Source organism: Crinia signifera, chromosome 4, assembly GCF_055691185.1.
Source record: "Crinia signifera chromosome 4, ASM5569118v1, whole genome shotgun sequence".
Taxonomy (NCBI): Eukaryota; Metazoa; Chordata; class Amphibia; order Anura; family Myobatrachidae; genus Crinia; species Crinia signifera.
Genome location: NC_139220.1, coordinates 172,647,607 through 172,670,610, shown reverse-complemented (window position 1 = coordinate 172,670,610; position 23,004 = coordinate 172,647,607). Strand labels below are relative to the sequence as shown.

General features: G+C 40.3%; 1 protein-coding gene across 5 annotated transcripts in view; it reads right to left on the bottom strand.

The window, feature by feature from the left end:
• The window catches only part of ATXN7L1 (ataxin 7 like 1), a 118,305-nt gene that overhangs the window by 15,486 nt on the left and 79,815 nt on the right, over positions 1 to 23,004 (bottom strand). For 4 of the 5 annotated variants that reach the window (XM_083182988.1, XM_083182987.1, XM_083182991.1 and 1 more), the window contains 4 exons: positions 6,487 to 6,746; positions 5,691 to 5,773; positions 4,980 to 5,236; positions 3,645 to 3,837 (listed from right to left, as the gene is read on the bottom strand). In XM_083182988.1, coding sequence (XP_083039114.1) covers positions 3,645 to 3,837; positions 4,980 to 5,236; positions 5,691 to 5,773; positions 6,487 to 6,746 — 793 coding nt within the window. Of the gene's footprint in view, positions 1 to 3,644; positions 3,838 to 4,979; positions 5,237 to 5,690; positions 5,774 to 6,486; positions 6,747 to 13,469; positions 13,511 to 23,004 lie in introns of those variants that run through there. The other variant, XM_083182992.1, reaches the window with a different exon arrangement.

Below are 23,004 nucleotides of genomic sequence, written 5' to 3'. Positions count from 1 at the left end.
CGTTTTTACCAGAATATCTCTGATGCTTCGGCCCCGACGGTAAGCTGGCATTAAACGTTTGTCTTTCAAACATGGTAATTCCTTGTCACTGGTCACAATCGGCCAAAGTTTTTTTGTTTGTTGCGGCAATGTATCGCATATCGGTGTATATTTTGTGACGAAAGGAATTCTGTGGCCGGTTGCATCCCGTGTCGATTTCTGCAGCAATGATTCCCTGGGTATTTGCATTATCTCGTGTTTCTGTTGGATTAGTTCTTTATATGCATACCCACGAGTCACGAACTTATTGATCATTTCATCCAAGGTAGTTGATAGACATATATGATCACTGGAAATGCGGGCTGCTCGTAGCATCTGAGATCTCGGTAAACCACGAATCAGTGCCGGTGGGTGGCAACTGGACTTTAGCAGGAACGTGTTCCTGTCTGTCGGTTTATTATATACAGACGTGTTGATGCGATTATCTTTCAAGGTGATTAGTACATCCAAATAATTTATGACCCTAAGGTCCATTTGGTGGGTAAATTTTATTGGAGTATCTTGCATATTAATAGACGTGATGACGGCCATTAATTGCTCTGTTGTATCCGTCCAAAAGATGATCAAATCATCTATATACCGTGTATATAGGAAAATCTTGTCAGATATCGTTGCATCGTCAAACAAGAATATCTGTTCCTGTTCGAACAGGAACAGATATTCTTTTTTGACGATGCAACGATATCTGACAAGATTTTCCTATATACACGGTATATAGATGATTTGATCATCTTTTGGACGGATACAACAGAGCAATTAATGGCCGTCATCACGTCTATTAATATGCAAGATACTCCAATAAAATTTACCCACCAAATGGACCTTAGGGTCATAAATTATTTGGATGTACTAATCACCTTGAAAGATAATCGCATCAACACGTCTGTATATAATAAACCGACAGACAGGAACACGTTCCTGCTAAAGTCCAGTTGCCACCCACCGGCACTGATTCGTGGTTTACCGAGATCTCAGATGCTACGAGCAGCCCGCATTTCCAGTGATCATATATGTCTATCAACTACCTTGGATGAAATGATCAATAAGTTCGTGACTCGTGGGTATGCATATAAAGAACTAATCCAACAGAAACACGAGATAATGCAAATACCCAGGGAATCATTGCTGCAGAAATCGACACGGGATGCAACCGGCCACAGAATTCCTTTCGTCACAAAATATACACCGATATGCGATACATTGCCGCAACAAACAAAAAAACTTTGGCCGATTGTGACCAGTGACAAGGAATTACCATGTTTGAAAGACAAACGTTTAATGCCAGCTTACCGTCGGGGCCGAAGCATCAGAGATATTCTGGTAAAAACGAATTTGACCCCCATCAAAAAAGAAACATTTATACCAATCCGAAACCGCGGTTGTGTGAAATGTCCGACATGTACTACCTGTAGTTACATGGAACCTGGCACATATGTGAAGAACCCTCACTCCGGTGAGAAGTACAAGATCAGACAGACGTTGACCTGTACCACCACGTTCATAATTTATACCATCACATGTCCGTGTGCATTAGTATATGTGGGCCAAACTTCTCGCGATCTACGGACAAGAATGGCACAACATCGATCATCCATTCGGGCATCGCTTGAGGGCAAGGACCTAAAAGGAATTGAGCAACCTGTCGCTAAACATTTCCGACTTGCAGGACATTCTCTAGCAAGCCTGCGGTGTAAAGTAATAGATCATGTTCCACAGCCTGTTCGTGGTGGAGACCGCCAAAAGAAACTGTCACAGTGTGAATCTAAGTGGATACACACTTTAAACACCTTAGTCCCTAATGGACTAAATGATAAATTTACTTGGAACATTTTTCTGTGAATCAATTGGTTGTAGAATAGTTCTTAGATGTTGCATATGCACAGATACAATATTATCTTGTGGGATTTACCCGTTTATTCTATCTTTATAAAATACGTATCTAGAAATACATCAGGATCTGCATTAGCAACATAGTATTCATCTTGAATCCCCTCCAGACACATGGAGCTCCTCCTTAGCCAGCGGGGATCCATACATAAATTGATAATAAGGTAACTCTAGGTAGTCGACATGGTACACATGACGACACCTAGATCCCTATAACGCCGTTAGACTGACGCCTCACAGCGGGTCTGTGAAGCGCAGCGCGGCAGTAATACACTCGATATGAGCAATGATCCCGCTAGCATTTTAACTCGTTTATATTTCTATTTCCAGCACTCGTACAAGTTTTGTTCTCTTCACTATGATTGACACTGTTTTTGTGATTTTGTAATGCCGCACGTTATTTATCATCACTCATTGTACTTACAGAGTGTGATGCCTGGCGGGCGGTGACGTACTCGAGGTTACTCCCAGGGGGCGTCCCTGAGAGACCGGCCTCCCGGAAGTCCTGACAAGCCGGCATCACTATCTCACGCTGCACATACGTATATATTGCCTCAAGAGAAGGTAAGACACTGTTTATGCTTTTGCACATTGCACTGTTATTGCAATTATATAATGACCTGAGGAAAAGACTGTAAATGTCTTGAAACGTCGTCATCATTATGCATCTTACTTGAAAAACTTAAAAGCACTTTTCTAAATCCAATTGAGTGCCGCCTCCTTCCTGTACATGTATGTGTATAAGAAAACCCTGCTATATATATATATATATATATATATATATATATATATATATATATTGAATTGCAGAATGTATTGGAATTCTAATTAGTAATGTCAGAACAGTACAAATGCATTTTCTCTCTCTGTGTGCAGTACTGCAAGTCTCAGCAGCGATACGCCTTTCATTACATGTAGTTAGGGTTTGCAGTCTAGGGCTCTCCCCCTTAATAACCTATATTGTTTATTTGTATGTACGCTTAAAGGAGAGAGGCATCTTCAGCATGGAGTAATACCCATCTCACCTGCCCCCTAATGTTTTTAAGTAGGAATATTTTAATTTGCTCACAGATTCAGGAGCATGGGCCACCCACAATTGCTTTGACTGGACTGCTCCATGGCATCACAATGAAACACTTATTTTAGCACTTATCCATGTAACATGTTTCACACATTTTCACCCCTGTAACACTAATAAATATTAGTTCCTCTCACTTATCTAATATAAAATGCACTTGCTTTCTCTAACTACTTTGGTGTCTTGACATGGTTTGGTTAGACTGGCTTTGTGGTGACCCAAACCCTTGCCTTGAAGCCTTAGAATGTTAGGGGCTTATACTATTATGTCATCTGGACATGGTGGGTAAGACCATAATTTTGACCAAGATTATGCATAAAAGCTATTTAATTTCAAAAGTTAATACAATTCTAATTAGCAATGTGTGAACAGTCCACATGCATTCTTTCTGTTTGTGTGAGACCTCTATTGCCTCAGGTCCCATGAATTCCGTCCAATCACACGGACAGTAATGTTCTGGGATTCATCCAAATATATCAAATATGGGAAAAACTAATGAAAGATATTGGTGATTTCAATAAGTTACATAAAATTTATTGCGAAATAAAAAAATAAGTACAAGACCAACCATAATAACGGGCATGGTAATTGTGGTGTGAAAGAATAAGGCAGGGTTATAACCTGATAAGAAACAACATACCGCAAGAGGTTTAGGATGATGCCCAGAGTAGTAACAGTCTAATTTTTCTGCCTCTTCACCACCTTCCAATTCCCCTTCGTCACTGGAGAGCCGACTGGCCAAATCCCCTGCCGCAGTATTAATAGTGGTGTCTGGCACAAAAGCACTGTGGTTTACTGAACTTGTGCTGTTTACGATATTTGCAGTAGACGGTCTGAAAAAGTAGAGAATACACAAAGTTAACAGCTATGGACACCAACATACGAATTATCAGCTCTGGGTTACTTTAAAAAGTACCTGAAATCATACTCGATTTCAACGTAAAATGAAAAAAAGATATAGTTTATAAAAAAATGGGTACTTGTGAGTTATCCGGGCGTCCGATTTTTTGATTGTATGCCTTAAGTTAAGGCATACAATCAGATGCGATGCGATATCGCATCGCATGCGATCATCGGATGCGATGACCCGATTTTTCCATAGGAATCAATGTTAAAATGATTCCTATGGAAAAAGGGGTCCTTTTCATACCCCTACTATCCAAGTGGGCATGGAGTTGGATATAAACCTGTGGCGAGCGTAGCGAGCCACCGAGCCCGAAGCGTGGCGAGCGAAGCGAGCCCCGCGAGGGGACGGTATTCTGTGTCCCCTCGCGGGGCTCGCTACGCTCGCCACGCTTCGGGCTCGGTGGCTCGCTACGCTCGCCACAGGTTTATATCCAACTCCATGCCCACTTGGATAGTAGGGGTATGAAAAGGACCCTTTTTCCCATTGAATTCCATGTTAAAATGGACTCAGTCCATTTTAACATTGATTCCTATGGAAAAATCGGGTCATCGCATCCGATGGTCGCATGCGATGCGATGCGATGTCCCGATCCGACCCGATTTAAAAATCGGACGCCCGGATAACTCACAAGTACCAAAAAATGTTTTCTTTTCTTCAGGATAAAAACAGAAATACATAAAAAAAAAAAAAAAAAAAAGAAAAACATTTCTCCAATGTATAAGGATTCTGTGAAGGACAAATTCTGAATATTCACAAATATGTAGCCTTGAACAAATCCAAAATTCTTACGTGGGTTTTCAACTTTGCTTCAGGTTTACCTTCTTGCAAATTTTGCTAAATGAATGGCTTTTCATCTCACTTCCTTCTGTATCTTCCTAGTAATTTATTTACATCATCATAGCAGTTTTGGTAATTTAAAAAAATAAAAAAAGCATTTGAGCAGGGTTTTTTTTGCCATGTAATGCAGTCATAGCCGTTGACTGTTTATGATTGAATACCGATGGAAACCATTGTACATTAAAATCCTACATAAAACCTTTTGGTTGTTGTCCATGCTATTGTGCTCACCTCGGTAGGACAGAGTTTGGAAGTCTGGCTTTTGCAGGAGATGTCACTTTTGGTTCTGAAGTAGAGCTGGCAGACGGCCCCGACAACTGTTCTTGTGCTGGTGCAGGCTGGTTCTGATGAGTTTCTCGTGCATTCTGTGGGTGCTCTTTGTCTTTTGTCACCTCTTTTTCTCTCGATCGAGCCTTGTGTTCAGCTAAGAGAATATCAAATGGTTTCTTTCGTCCTGGGACTGCCCTTCTGTGGTTAAGGGTGTGTGTCTAATGAGCAGAATTGAATGTAAGAAATTACAATTATACCAGGTAACTTTATGGTCATTTGGAAATAGTTTCATTACTTATAAAAGACCTGTTTGCTTCAGATCTCCAATGTATGCTATAAAAATGAGAATACAGTTCCAGCAATTATACAGAGACACCTACCAACAAGATTAGATGGGGCTCTTAGTGTGGTAGGAAGGTGGCTGCACAGATACATGTTATTAATGAACGTTTTGAGTTTCTTAACTGACTACAAGGTATTTAACCATATAAAATATTATTATTAATAATAATAATAATAGTTATTGTATCTTTTAATTTCATCACAGTAACCTGTTAAGAGACCGGGCCATATAATATTGTCACCAACTCATGTCTTAGATAACAATGACATTCCAGGTTATGACAAAATGCTTCCACTTGACTTTATTGTGTATTTTATACCAATAACTACCTTGCAAGTTAGAGATCTCGTACACGGCTTCTTTGTCTCAGGATCCAATACTCCACAGTGTTTATTTGGGTCAAATTCTCTCTCTATTTAACAGAAGATCAATAATTTGTATCACATTTCCATACTAAAATTCTATGCAGGGTGGGGTTGGGAATACATATATATCTTAGTAGATGGTATTCGTAGCTTTTTCTATTTAGACAATTTGTCATTTAGGCTCACAGATCCTTTAGTATGCAGGCACAGTACAGATTAAATAGTTACAATAAGACAATGATTTAAAGCTTGAAATATTGACAAGGACACATTTTTAAATACAACCTCAAATGTATAATAGATACAGTTAAGAAAGGTTACCAAATTAATGGTGTCTAATATTATTCCTCATTCAGACACTATCAATTACTTAAATATAGATTTAACTGTTAAAAGCTCTCAATTTAGTCAGTGGCACACACAAACTTAGTTTACAAATCAAGTGGGGTCTTTGTAAAATGTATAAACTTCACGAAGAAAGAGCATGTTACTGAGGGAATAACAATTTACAGAACTTTATGGAAACTGTATGGTAAATTCAGTGTCCCAATAATCTCCTCATCTCACTGCTAACTGTAACGTTATGTATCAACAAGCTGCAGAAGTTCTTCTTCAAAATTCAGGCCAATTAGAGAGATTCTCAATTATGGGACACCAACAGGCTGATGGATCTGATACAACCAATTGAGTTCCTTAAAGACAGGAAACCATGGAACACTGTATGCTGATATTCTGGGATATAAATACAAGCTACACTCACCAGAAAGTCTCTTGTAAGGCTTGTTACTGCTTTTGGTACCATTTTGATGCTTTTTGTCTAGAGATGAAATTCCTTTTCCATTCAATATTTTTTCCGGTGAAGGCGGAACAGGTTTTGGTATCACAGACTGCTTTGCTAGGGAGGATGCTGAAGACGCTGCCGTAGAGGAAGAGTTGGCGGTTGAATTCATTTTAACATTGGCACCATCTGTTTTCACAAGATTTGGGATTTTCTCAAGGCTCACTACAGGAACAGGGCCACTGGAAAACAGAAAGGTTCACATGACATACAGATAAAGCACAAGTTACATACCCAGTACCACAGACATCAGCTTTATATACTTAGTATCAGTTGTTTTTTTATAGTGACTACATATCTCAAAATAAAAAAATAAATAAAAAAAAAGGGGAATCACAGCCAGCCTTTGTGTCAGCAGGTGGAGCTTAACCCAAGGATGTCATAGCTGGCATTTGCTCTGTCATATGTGTAATATACATGTGTTATAAAACCCACAAAGTGAAATGTTAGTTGGAGTGGATAACATCCAACACAATATACACAAAATGCAGGTGGTTTATAAATCTCAATACATAAAACCAAAGAGTGGAACAGCGAAAACAACAAAGACATGCACAGGAAAGCCCCACTGGAAGAACTTATATATAGAATATACACTATCAAGGGTATGTACTTCAAATAATTTAGTTGCTTACACAACATATACATAATATGGACAATAGTATAATTTGGAGCATTTCAGTATTGGACTCAGTATTGACATGCTCCAAATTATACTATTGTCCTTTCACTAGAGTCAAACTTGCACAATACGCTTTTATATAGCCACTATGTAATCTAAATGATCATCCACATAAAACCTAGTGTTCATTCTAGCATCATGCACCTTTAAAAGTCTGTGCAGTTCCTCTTTCCTGCCTGGGGTGTCTGCTGTAGTGTGCTGCTTCTTGCACAGTTTAGTCTGTAGCTCTGTGTCAAAATACATATCACACTACGCTAGAAGTACCACAGCAGAGAGTGACACCCCAGACAGGAAAGAGGAACTGCACAGATATTGAAAGGTGCTAAATACGAATACACAAATACGGATATTCGCTATAATATATACATGCATACTGATCTGCTAAAAGGAGATGTTCTCCCAAACATGTTTTCATATTAAATGCTTAACCCTTTTAGTGTCAGGTGCATTTGCAAACATTTTTATTCATCATAATGACCTGTAATGTTTACCTTATATAGGAAAATAAGGGGGATATTCAACCTCACGCCGCTATTCCCGATGGGGGAAATAGCAGTGGGGCCCTATTCAATGCCGTCTTCCCCGACAGCATTGAACAGGGATCTCGGCAGAACGTGCCTGACTTTACAAGCAGCCAGGCACGTTCTGCCAAGAACAGCCAGGTATTGTCGAGCTCTCAGTCACGCACCCTTCTCGGCGCTCTGCAGGCGGGACATTGAATCCCGCCTGCCAATTCAGTGTCGAGCTGCCCGAGAACCGGACAGGGTCAAGGCTGTTGAGCCAGCCTAACAGTCGTGACCCTGCATTGAATACCCCCCATAATCTTTTATTACACAACATTTTTTATTTAAATTTATATAACAAAATGAGTGACGCTGGCATTTTTAGCGGATATTTTGAACATCTCTCACAGATGTTGGCACTCAAAAGGTTAAGTATAAAAATAGCACTGTGCAGCACTGACTGGTCAATTGTCATGTCATCAATTTCAATTTTTTCCTACCATTAATGGGAAGATGGGAAGAGACAATTAGTCTTTTCCCAGGGGGTGTTGGATTCAATTAGCCATGAAGTTCCACATGCCAATAGAATGCAGATTGCCAGGGCAGGAAAACCTTGCTTGTTTGTGTTGGATTCTTATGGAAGTGTGCACAAAAAAAAGCAATAAAAATGTCCTCCAGTAATAACTAGATATTTGCACAGTTGAGCATCATGTGTGGCTTACTGAATCTACCCCCCACTATACATTATATATATATATATATATATATATATATATATATATATATATATAAACAGTTCCAGTAAAACCAGAAAGGGCACTCACCACCATTTGCAGGTAAAAATGCTTTTTCATCACAGGGTGTCATTATAATCCATGTCATGGAACTTGGATTCTTTAAGGAGCACCCCTATTCCTCAACCGGCCGGATGTGAGTGCAGATCCCTGGAATATATATATATATATATATATATATATATATATATATATATATATATATATATATATATATATATATATATATATATATATATATATATAGGGCAAGGGGGTCCTGGCACTCGTCTGGAGGGTTCAACTACTTGCGGTGCCTCTCAATTTCTCAAAGGAAAGATGTAGCAACAAATTTGCAGATGGCACTCACAAGATTAAACAAAGTCTGCACGGCGGCAGCAATAATGAAACAAAACGGAATCAACACCGGCTTGTGTCTAAAAGACTGATTCCGTTTTGTTTCATTATTGCTGCCGCCGTGCAGACTTTGTTTAATCTTGTGAGTGCCATCTGCAAATTTGTTGCTATATATATATATATATATATATACACATATATATATACACACACACACACACACACACACACACACACACACACACACACACATATATACTTATACACACACACTGTCATATAACAGACTTCAAATAACATCACTACACTTTACTACCCTGCCACAAATTTGACTCTTAATATTTACAGCAGTCACTTTTCTCATTAGATATATTGACAGAACGCTCACATGTGTGCATTTGCACAAACTCTTGTGAGGGTAACCTGATCAGATAAAGTAGGAAATACAAAACCCCTTATTGACAAATTGGATTTATAAGTAGCCAAGCAACCTCACAAAGCCAAAACAAATACACACTGCACATCATAACACAGGCAGTGGAAAGAGCGATGACACAGAAGAGTCTTCTGTTTACTGCAGGAAAAGGGAATTCCCCCGGAAAGCTAGCTTTATGTATGAAGGAGACGGATACTTTCACCACTATACTTTCTTATAGCAAATACACATCTTGTAGAATTGTTTTTTTTATCAGTGCACTTTTAATGTGATGTACAAGTTCTTATAACAGTAGCAATATTATTCCTCATAGACTTCACAAACTATATTAAGAACAGTCTGTAAACATTTTGGGGTCACATCATTATTAATATTTTAACTATAACCATTCAGTTTCTGAATATAATAGTGTGGTGAGCGCAGCAAGTCTCCGTGCCCGAAGCATGACGAGTGAAGCGGTACATATATACGGTGTCCATGTTGACATACAATATCATAACACGAAAAACTGAGGTCAACCTTTTGATTGCCGAACTTGCCTATGTCGACTATAAGCATGTGTCGAACTTTTAGCAGTGCCTAAGGTATGTTAACCCATTTTCGGTGTTGACCTAGTCATCGTTGAATATTAGTGGTCAGCCTAGACATTGTCCATCATTTATACAGCAACCAACAAAAAGGTGGTCATTTTGAAAATTAAGTACAGGGGGGATAGTTGCTGCACTCATACCAGCTAAAAGCAGATAGAAACATTACAGATGTGGTTCAATAGATCTACAGTAAAAAGATACAGACAATAGGTCTACAAGGAATAGGTAGACAAACTATAAGGTCGATGCACGTTTTGTTTTTTAGATTATTTTGTAGGTGTGTCACCATATCTGAGCCAAATTAGTGGCTAACGATAACCTTGCTTTTGGCAGGGTTCCTCACTCAAATTGGCAGTTTGCTATTCCCTTTCCCATTCATAGTCCATGTGGATGGCAAACGTAAAAAATAAAAAAACTTATGCCAACTATACATATACGTTGACCAGTCATATGGACCTTTTGAAACAGTCAGCCTTTAAGCACTGCCTATTTTTACCTGTCGAAACCTATTGTCTGAGTTTGCGGAAAAGACTTCTGTTCTTAGCACAGCAATGTTCAGGCCACATTAGTGGAATATTATGACATCATGGCCATATTTGAAAAGAGAACATACTTCAGAAATGTAAAGGCATCCATTCACCTCCTCCCTGCCACAGCTGCTGTCTGCAGAGTACAGCCGGTGGATACGTCTGCGCATTTTTGCTAGCAGCAGCTCCGGGCGGCTTAGAAAATCATTAGCCGGGAAGAGAGCGTGCTTTAATCGGAGGCGCATAGCGGCATACAAACATCTTTGCCGCGACCCTGCCAGACTGCGAGCGCAGGCAGATTCTGACAGGAGGGAGCACACTTGTTACCAACTTTTCGTGCTCCTAGCTCCTACTCTCTTCTGATTTTCCCTTACCACCAGGAAACCTATTAGACACAGGGAAAACCCGAAGGTCAACCACAGTGGCAGTGTGGCACCTAAGGGAAGAGTACCAGTGTGGGAAGGACAGATGTCCTTTTAAGTGGGAACTCCTGCTAAAGATCAGTAGATTTAAGGTGAAAAATCACATCCCCAAGAGGTCCGGTGAGCTGATAATCTCTTCTTATAAAAGAACTGTTTTTTTCATGTGTTTTTTTATGTTTTGTGGTACACATACCCTTTTTTATTGGATTGGTCTTTGGGTTTGATACGCTTTTTTATAAATAAAGTGACTATATTTTTAAGAAGTTGACGCAATTCATGTGACTTTTTTGTTGGATACATTGGTTAAAACCTGCAAGTCCTACAGATTTATTGGACATATTGGGGCAGATGTACTAACCCCCCCCTTTGCGTTTCAGACATAACGTCCCGCTTCTCCTGCATAACGAGGAGAAGCGGGCACTTGTTACTGGGGAGATGTATTAACATCCCCCATGCCGATAAGGAGAGCCGTTATCCCCAGCGTTAACGGCTCTCCTTATCGGCTCCCTCGCCGTCGCCCCCCCCCCCTGCCCGGCTTACTGGGCATGCGCGAGATCTCGCAAAAAACGCGAGATCGCCAGCGCAGCCCGAGCCAGAAGCAGGGCTAGCGTTGTCCCCACAGTGGGGGATAGGACAACGCTAGCCCTGAGCTGGCGAAGCGGCCGGGGCGAATTAACGCCTTGAAGGCTGTTAATACATCGCCCCGGCCGCTAATCCCTGGGGGGGATTGCAGGGACAGCCCCGCCGAGCGTAACTCGGCGGGCTGTCACTAGCGCACGTTAGGTGCGCTAGTAATACATTAGGGATAGACGTAATCCCCCCCAGTTAACCAGCGTTAAGTGCATTTTTGCACTTAACGCTGATTGATACATCTGCCCCATTGTTCCAGCGCTGTGGTCAGCCCTCTTATATATTTTCTTTGATTTCTTGGAAACAGTTCTTGGAAGTTATGGATGTTCCATTTCAGATACTGCTGAATATCACCATGCTCATTACCCAATAAATTATTCCAGGCTGTATGATCAAAATATGATTTCGATGGGGCAAAATGATCTTTTCTGTGAAATGCATTGTGCAATATCAGGAAAATGTGGTCAATGTGTACAAAACAGCACACTAGATATACACGTATCCCAGTGGTAGCCAACCCTAGCCCTCGAGAGCTACCAACAGTTCACATTTTCCAGACCACCTAGCTGCTGCACAGCTGCACTCATTAATCACATTTTAAAAGATACACAGATGGAGCTAATTAGCTCACTTGTGATTCTGTGAGGAGACCTGCAAAACATGCACTGTTGGTAGCTCTTGAGGACTAGGGTTAGCTACCCCAGCACGTGTCCTATTCAAACAACCAACCAAAACACTCCATATAACATTATCGTCATAATCTAGCACAGGGGTCCTCAAACTATTTTGCTCTGGGACTCCATTAGACAAAAATAATGACAGGACCCCAGCAAGTTACTGCAGAAGGTCATCACATGTGTAGTCAGCATTGTGGAGGTGCAGAGTGATGTGGGCAACTAAACTAACAGACAATTCAACAGATTTGTCAGACTCTCTTGACTGAGATTAGAAAAGTAATCAGCCTGACGGTCAGCAACATGGAGTCGCGACCCAATGCTGAGAAGGTTGGGACCCACTTTGGGGTCAGGACCCACAGTTTGAGAACCACTGATCTAGCATATTAAAAATTATAGAGGGATTAGCAATTCTTTAATTATGAACCTTACAGCAAATGTTTCACAAGTCATTGCTGCGACAGCAGAGAATAGTATCAGATGCTAAATTCCTTCTATTCCGCAATGCCCATTACAGCTTGATAAAAATCAAATCACATTAGGCTCACTAGTCTTGCTGGGATCCTGAGACATCAAGGTCTCACAGTATATTCATTCAGAAATAGTGAATGAAACCCAGAAAAACATTAAATAGCAAGCCCAACGGTTTATTAATAGCATTTTAATCTCCATAAACAAGGCAATTTACTAACACATAATTTATTTACGTTATTATGATACAACAGCTTACAAGGAATGAAATTAGTTGTATTTAGAAATACAATTAATAAATGAAGTTACTTATTTGTTGTAGACTAATCCTGGTCTTCAGTCATGTTTTCTGCAGTAATATAAGCCCAAGGGTTGTAGTTACAAGGTATAAAATCAACAATGAAGTTACTAAATAAAATAAATAATAGTTTGACCTAGTATAAGAATAAACCTCCCACATTTTTAATCAGTGAAAAAAGCAGGCAATGCTTTATTAAGGTGCCCATACACGGTGCGATTTACTAGTGCGATTTGAACTTTTTAGTTCAAATCGCACCGTATTAATTTTACCTTGCGATGCCTGCTCCCATGTAGTCCATATCATGAGGCAAAATAGTATGTGCATGCAGGTATTTTTTAACTAGATCGCATGCACCCTGTAAATTGACTGTTGTAGTGTAGTCAAAAATCGGGTGTAGTTCAAATCGCAGCCAGCATACAGCCCAAATTGTATAGCACAAACTGTATGGCACAAATCGCACCTAGCACACATCTCACCGTGTGTGGGCACCTTTAGTAGAACTGCCTCGGACCGCCGAGCATCCTTTCCTATTAGCTCACCTATGCTGATTCCCTCCTGTCTTCTCTAGAGCTGATCTAATTTCTCTCCTCTAGTTCTCTCCACCACATGCTGCAAGAGAAAACAGTTTTTTACAATGTTCAAAGAGGAACTCTTGTCCAATTTCAACAAATGAAAGTGTACAATAAATAATGCCACATGAAAAAACCATATACATAAAATACTCCAATCTGGGTAGTTTGCTTATTATACTAATTATAACATACACCTAAATCACAACTAATTGTAGGCTGCAAATGATGAAAAACTATAAATGAACACATCTATTGCTTAAAGATTTTATGCGATTCCATAATTCTCAAGAAATGTGACAACACCACTTCTTGTATCATCTCTACACTACTTTGGAAAAAACTTGGGAAATATTATTTATATACCTCACAAAAGGTTTCTTATACCCCTTTCACATTGCAAAAACCTGCTTTCAACCCGTTTTTCTAAACGTGTCTTAAAACTGGTCAAAAGCCAGTTAAACCCCTTTCATATTGCATGATGTAAAGGTATATTGCAGTTTTTTTTGTACCTTTCAGATTCAACCCGTTTCACCCATAGAAAGCCATACAATGTCATTTTAAATGTTTTTTTTCCTGCTTGTGGGCGGGTATCAAGTGTGGTTATCATTTGTAGCAAATACCGTTTTTGAGCTGTTCAGACTGCAGGGAAAACGGCTCAGAAACGTGTAGGATCCTGCTTTTAACACGTGTCAAAATACCGGTTTTCTGTAACCGGTAAATTGACAATGTAGCTTTCACATTGCAGCTGGAACCGTTTTAAAGCACTAAAAAAACGGCAATATACCGTGTTACAGCTGCAATGTGAAAGGGGTATTACTGCTTATGTCCTCCTATAGAATCAGGGGGCCAATGTTATGCTATTCCATTATATACTTTTTTTTTACCAGATACACATATTTATATCAAATGCACACTAAGCTATATAGAACAATATAGAAAATATGAACAACTAATTCTGATCAACCCACATTATTAAAACACGAGTAAGAGATTCTACACATCTTCTGAAGCAGTGTGTGTTCCTGAATTAAAGTATCCAGTCACATCACTAAACTCCAGTCATGTACTGCAATGTTTGGGCCCTAACTGCTTCAGTGCTTGTAGTGTCACTTGGCTGATTATGATCAGATTCTTTGGGGTATTTTCATTGGGGAAGGGGGGGGGGGGGGGAGGGAACGACACGTGGGTACCTGACAGCGAGCAGCACCGACAGCTACTCATCAGTATTCAACTCACCCCCCTGAACTCGCTGTTTCCACCTTGCCTGTTCCCTGAGGTGGAAATGGAGAGAGTGTGCCCGTCAAAACGGCATGGCTCACTGTATTTAAGGTGAACCTCGCCGATTTCCCAGGAACATAGAATACGGAGAGCAGCCTGCGAGGGGGCTGGACGGTGAGGATGGCTATTCCTCACCAAAAAAGCCACCCTTTGCTGCCGCTCGCTGAGGACATTGAATACAGCCCTTTATGTCCGATGTCCCAATTATTTGTAGTTATACCTGCATTCTGGTTACTGCAATGGAAGTAAGATGCCCATAACACTGTGTATAAATAACTTCCTGGAATTATTTCTTTATTTCCCCAAACACTGTTGGGGATAGTTCGCAGTTGTTTTTCTTTTTTTTTTTTTATACAGAACTAGCTGCAGTACCCAGCTCTGCTCAGATTGAGATAAAGTGCCCGGTCACTCACTCCAAATGTAAATAGTCAAGATTAGATGCAATTAACCAATGGTGTTTATTATGCAAATAGCAATTTTTCAAATCAGTGACTCATATTCAAGCTCAACCGTTTAAGATGCGGAGTGTGTTTAGCCACCCTATCCATGCACATATATCAGAACGTGACTGCACACCCAAAAGTGGAATATCGATCTTATAAAATGGTCCCTGTTGCTACAAAATAGTTCTACATGAAATGATGTAGAGTGAAACATATGCAGAATAGGAGGGAAAAAATAGTCCTGTTCATCTTTGAACAGATCATCATTGTACCAGCCATCTTTGGTGAGGTTTGAGGGCCTTTTAGTTATGTAGTAACTCTCTGAATAAAAAAAAAATCTGTAAGAAATGTATATTTCGGTCATTGAGACAGAACAGGATACTGTCCACAAGGCAGTGGCGTGGTGTTGTCAGCGAGGCAATGACATGCTACTGGCAGTGAGGCAGCGATGGGCTTCTTTTCTGTGTGTATCGTCTCTGGGAATGATGCTAGTCGTTAAGGCCCCCATACACGCTGCGATGCTTTATGGGCTGATTCGCATCGCATGCGATTTACGTGCGGTGCGATCCATGTGCAGTACAAAAAGTATGTGCAGCACATACTTTTTGTACTGCGTGATGCGATGCCCGCGGGATCGGGCATTGCATCCTGCTATTGCAACATGTATAGGGGCCTTTACATGTGTGGCATGATACAGCCATGGCTGTGATGAGGTTTGAGGTTTTGGTGACAGTTGGAACTTCAGTTAGCCGATCGTTGAGAAAATGTTATTGTAACACACCTTTATGTATAGTCCCTGCTCACAGCCCTCTGGTGACCAATTTGGTTGATACTTAGCCTAGAACCTGCCTGCTAGCAATTCCAACACAATGGTAAAAAACACAATCTGTTCACTGGGTTTGGAGTTACTCTCACTCAGACTTTCCTATATAAGATATATAAAAGAGTCCCTCACAAACTACAGTATAACAGTATTGGCATTTTTAAAAAGACAATACATACCCCATGGTATGAATCATGGTGTTTAAACAACTTGGTTGATGCATAATTTTTTTTTTTTACAAATGGATGGAAGGAAGGTGGAGATCGTGGATGTGTGTTCTCACCATTTTCAAAGATTTGTGGGTTGATACCAACCTTAACATTTTATTGCAGATATAAAAATGTTACTATATACTGTACTGTGTGTAATATTGTACTATATGGAAAGTACATTTCTGATGTCATATCCAAAGACCTGTACAACCATGTTGTAAAATAGCAAATGGTAGGACCATTAACTCAAGGTAACATGGAGTCAAAGCAGACAAGCCAAATACAAGAATAAGACAAGAGAAAAAGAAGGGCAAATAAAACTAAATGGTAAAAAAAAAGGGGGGGGGGGGGGGGGAAATAGATAAAAGTGATGACTCGATTGGGTGTGGTACGACACTCAGACAGTTATAATTACGGTCATTAGTCAGATGACTTGGAATACTGAATGACGGGACTCCAACATGGGGGCGGCTGACACAAAGCCCCTTGCGGGCTTTATTGCTCACTGCGATTGCCACAGCTTTTATTATTCCTCTATGGGGGTCGTGGATCCCGATGGTTGGGCATTTAGGTTGGGATTCCGACGTCGGACTAATGACCGTCAAAATCCCGTCTGTCGAAGCATCATCCTGCACCCGCTATATTAATGTGACCATGGCTATGCCATATGACCTACATGCATAGATTCTATCCTACAAAGTTGATATCAAATTTGAATTTGTAGCATCAATGCTTCAGTAGTCACAATTTACCAGCCCCTTCGGATACTCATGGAAATGGTTGTTTATTTAACAACTTGCTCACAGAAAAAAAAAAACAGTTCATCCAAACCAGGAGAAACTGTTTCATACAAAATCATTTTTTTTTTAGCTCTACTCAGGTACTCTACCGAGTAGCCTACTTTACACATCTTGACAAATTCAGTTTCCAACTTAGTACATGCTGCCCTCTTTGGCAAGATACACTGTTATATATCCTCTTGAAATACTTGCAGTGTTAACTGTGTGGGATTCTAGGGTGTCTAGTGCTAACCTTTATCATCATTTTAGGTTAGGGATGGGGACCCTCCTGCTGTTATGGAACTACACATCCCAGCAGTTTTGATATGTGGCCATGCTACAAATGTTGCAGGGCATGCTGGGATGTGTAGTTCAACAACAGCTGGAGGGTCGAAGGTTCCCCATCCCTGTTTTAGGGTATCTTTAGGACAAGGGTGATTTTGTGTCTCCATTTGGCAAAAGGGAGTTCTTGAGAAATCTTCATGAATAAGACATTTATTTATTTTATTACCAGTTACCGGTATTTACATAGCGCACACATATTCCACAGTGCTTTTTCAGAGAATATTTGAACAGTCACATCACTCCCTGCCCCAATGTAGCTTACAATCTCTATTCCCTACCACATGTACACGTACACACAGTCATTATAGGGTTAATTTTTTGGGAGCCAATTAATCTACTAGTAAATTTGGATTGTGGGAGGAAATCAGAATACCCGGAGGAAACTCACGCAAGCACATGGAGAATATACAAACACCACACAGTTAGTGCCATGATGGGAATTTTACCCATGACCTAATTTCTGTGAGGTAGCAATGCTAATTATTAAGCTGACTTTCTCTATCCAACAAATACCATGGGCACAAATACATATTAATTACCATGAGGTGTGTACTGAAACCCTAAATGTAGCAATGCATAATATTTACCTTAGATGCAGCAACACTTTCCTGTGGTAAGTCTAAGCACTGCTCAGTACTTAAGCTGCATGCTCTCAAGCTGCAGCAAAGCTATCCGATGGGTCTATAGGCCTAGGTTTCCATGCAGCTCAACTACCTGCATAATATACTCTATGGAGATAGATTTGCTAGCACATTATATTTAGTGATACAAATTATAAAGGCAGCAGGAAACATGGCTCTGTACATCTGTGAGGTAGTTTGCAAATCAAGAATAAAAATAATAAATTTACTATTGCAGTGTAGAGAAATGATATATAGGTGGATGGAGGGTAGGATTAACTGGAGAACCCACTAAAGTTCAACTTTCCCCAATTTCTACATAAGAACTGCTTGTTCACCTTTACTAAATTTAGAAAGTGACTTTTGGAGCCTTTATTAGTACTTTAATTGCAATAAACATCGGTAAATATGTTTTAAAACATTCGGGTGGCTCGGGGGGGACTCAGGCGGCCAAACTCCCGAGTCCCCCCTGAATGGGGCCTGCCACCTGGTCACTGATGCAGTGCTAATGGCGGCGGTAGCAGTAGCAAGGGAGCTCCAGCGCATGACCGCCCCGCCGGAGTACGGAGGTCAGCCAAAGGAGGGAGGGGAGCAACGGGATGGTGGCGCTAGAGGTGGTGCACAGCTGGAGGCACCACTGGTGGTATGCCTGGAAATTTTCAGAGACAGCCCACTGCGGCAGCATACCAATGAAGTGGTAAGAACATGTTTTCCTACTGCATACCAGCAATAGGTCTGAGAAACAAGTAAGAATATCATTAGGAGATCACAGTATACAGAACATTAAATTGTGTTTTTTTCCATTACATACTTTTGTTGCATGTCCCCCCAAAAAACATGGTACTCCAAGTCACAGGTTCTTAAAATCAGTCCTCATGACCCCACACAGCGTATTTTTTCAGCGTCTCCTCACAGAATAATAGGGAAATTATATTATTTAAAATGTGTTTGAATGCACATTGAAGGTCAGTAATGAATGCACCTGTGCACCTGTCGGGTGACCTGGAAAAATGTGAACTGTGTGGGGTCCTGAGGACCAAGTTTTGGAACCATTGCGCTATCTGCTTGACTTAAAAGATTAAGGAACGGCACTCATTAACCTTTGTTTCTTTATCATGCAAATCCACAAAAACACTTTCCACAACTCAGTCGGTGATACTTTAAGGTTTCATTTTTTTTAATTTTATATAATCTAGAAGGCAGTATTTGCTGTATTCATTTTCTATTTTTGTGATGAGAGCTAGCGGGATAACGGGCAATTAGTCATCAAGCAAGTCCGTTCTTTTGAACTGGAAGAATAAGGCATACAAATTTTTTCCCTGGAAAATCATAAGAAATATAAACATATACTTGCCAATACATAATGCACATGCAGAGTATTCAACAATGTATAAAGGTGCTACTGTTGCAATACATGGTAATGACAATTACACAAGCCCAGATGTCACCTAAGCCCAGATTACATTGGGGTAGATTTATCAGTAAACAACATATCAGTTATGGTGGGAATGCCAGGCAGCTGATATGGGTTGGGATCGTTTAATCGACCAAAACTAGGTCGACACCACTAGGTCGACATGGGTCAATGTCGACATGGGTTTTTCACAGGTTTTTTTACCCAAATGTCGACATGGACACAGTTTTAAGTGCAACCCATCGCCTCGCCACGCTCGGCACATCATTTTATTCTCACACCTCGCCCTAGTGGATGGTAGGGCATGAAATACCGCCTGTCGGCACATGTTGGCTCAAAAACCCCATGTCGACCTTTGACTGTAGACCTAGCCCATGTGGACCTAACGCTAGTGTCGACCTAAAGTCATGTCGACCTAATGACCGTATCCCGCTGATATAGTGAGGAGTACTTTCAGTAATGCATACCATCAGTAAGAAATTGGAGACTATATTGAGTCTATTCACCATGTGCTCACATGTGCTGACAATAGGTTAAATTAGCAGGGTAATTCTGTTATTTAATATTGTATAAAAAATAGTCAAATAATTACCTATTAGTCTCAATATTCTTAAACCAATGATAACCTGCAATTGTACTAAAATGATTATGAAACAAACTTAGCAATTTATAAACCTATATAGGTGAAGGGGCTCTAGACTGGGGTGCCGGATGATTGGCCGGCAGTCAGGATTCCAACAGTTGGAATCCCGAGTGTTAAAACCCCGACAAACGGGCAGCGGCTATTCTCCCTCATGGGGGTCCACGACCCCCATAGAGGGAGAATAAAATAGGTGTTGAGCGCAGCAAGCCACTGTGCCCGCACCGTGGCGGACGCAGCAAACCTGCAAGGGGCTTTGTTGTGCTCGGCCCGCTGTCTGAGTCCCGGAAGTCAGGATTCCGATATCGGGCTAATGACTAAAGGTGGCCATACATCAGAAAGATATTGTACCCAATCATACAATCTCAACTGATTGTAAGATGGATTGTATGCAGATTGTGTGCACATCTTATGTACATAATCATACAATCCATCAGCAGATGGATTGTATGACTGATTGTAAGATGGATTGTATGCAGATTGTGTGCACATCTTGTGTACACAATCATGCAGTAGATGGATTGTATGATTGATTGTATGATCGATTGTGTGTAGATTGTGTGTCCAAAAACCACCAAGGACTGCCGGGGATTTCAAGGGAAATTGTACACAATCATGAGCGCAATCGATCTTAAGATCGATCTTTCTGATGTATGGCCAGCTTTAGAATCCTGACTGTCGGTGTGTTATACCACACCCTTAGACTGCATACCCTAGTTGCTTGTAATGAGAGGTGTTACCTTGCTGAGATTTATGATCTAACAAAAATATACAGGTGAACTATACAAACATTACTACTCAAAATGTAAATACATATTATAATTAAATATCATATAAGAGGTTGTTAGCATATATTTATAATGTTATGGGCCTGCCCACCAATGTCCAGGTCATCTCATCGGGCAGGGTCCTAACATTCTAGTGGTGCACAGCAGGGAGTAGGGCACCCACAAACCCCATGGGGGTTGAAATGAATGAATAAAATGAACAAATGAAAGATAGCATTGAAATGTTACAGAGTTATCATGTGAGTGAAAACAGCTATCCAGTGGCAGAGTTACAAGAGTGAAGGCTATTTTCACAGATATAAAAGCCAGGAAGAAAGCATGTCCAACTACTAGCATCTTAAATGCTGAATACACCTACTGCCTCTCGTTGTATTGTTTACTCATTACTAGGTGCTGGTTTGTAAGGCACTGCCGACCCCTTGTTTCAAATGAATGAAAGAAGATAATATCATTGCAATGTGTATGTCACAACTCATGGCACGATAACAGTTCTGGTGATACAAGGTACCAGGCAAGCAATTTCTAACTGCTGTGAGGAAAGGGCAGAAGTTCTACAATGTTGTCACAGTAATAACATCAGGATGTTGCAAAACTAGAGTCACCTAAACTAATACTGAATATAAAATTGTGTACATTTGACAACAATGGAAATACAATAAGGGTATAACTTAGGTGCATGAGTGCAGCAAATGAACCTGCAAAAATAGTGTAGGTTCTAAAAGGATGTATGTATCCCACCAAATTATGCAACTAAGCCCAACATTGCTCATCAGGCACACATTTAACTGTAATTAGTGGATGTTGCAAGACTTTCTCCATGAGAGGCACGCTAAAACATATGCATGAAATAGGATTTCGGATTTTTTCTTCTTCAATAAAGCGGTAATGCAAATAAATTTGTTTAAAAAAATATATATATATTTTCCATGGTGGAAACAAGAGAAAATTAGTTACCAAAATCTGGGTAATGCTTTTGGTAGATTTAGCTGAGCTCGTCTGCCTGCTGTCCAGCTGGACTGGACGGACACTGAAGCAAATACTTAAGTTGAGGAACTTACAGTATTGGCCATCGTAAGTTGTGGGGTATACAGGTTTGCCCACCCAGTTCTGTGTATATATTTAGATGTTTGCAATGGTTTCCCTGGCCACCAATTTTATGAAAGTGAACAGTACATTTGGAACTTCTTGCGCCAGGTATTGTGTGCCACATATTAATTTATTATAGTTATGGCAACATGGGAAAGATGTGAAGCAAAAGGTTGACATGGAAATTGTCCACACATAAAAAGATTGACACACGTTCCTGACTTTTTTTGGTGTCAATCTATACATTTGACATGGACCCCCCCCAATCATAGTCCACATGGATAGTGAAGTATGAGATAATACAGAACATTTTTTAAAAATAAATCATAAAAAACCTTTTCATGTAGACCTTTTGCTTATGTCAACCTATTGTCCATGTCGACCTAATGCGTATCAACCCAAAGGTCAGATCCCAAATTATTTGCTGCGATACGGAGTCACTTAATAGTTTAGACACAAGCAAGCCATCTGTCTGAAGCTGCTCATAGCTTTTTGCGGCACTCCAACCAAACTTCTGACATCTGCCACATGAAGTAGCAGTGTGAGCTGGGCATATATAAAAGGACTGCACGTACCGGTCTTACCAAATTCAAAAATAAGAAGGAACATTTAAATACTAAGAACAATAGTTCACAAGCTGGAACGTATCCCTTCACTTTTACAAAATGCACATCACAATGTCCAATTACCATTTTGCTGAAGTTTTATGATCATTATTTATGACCAGTTATTTATATAGCGGCCCTCCTACCTCCATGTCGGTTTATATCTACCCAGTTTGTTTAATCACGTTTGTTTCCAATTGTAAAGTGTAACAGAATATGCTGCAGCGCTGTACAGAGAATATTTGAACATTCACATCAGTCCCTGCCCCAATGAAGCTTACAATTAATATTCCCTACCACATGTACATGCACACACAGACATTCTAGGATTAACTTTGTTGGGAGCCAATTAACCTATCAGTATATTTTTAGTTTGTGGGAGGAAACCGGAGAACCGAGGAAACCCATGCCTTGAATAGGAGAGTATCCTCTTTCAAATTATATGTTCTCTCAGTAGATATTTTCTGAT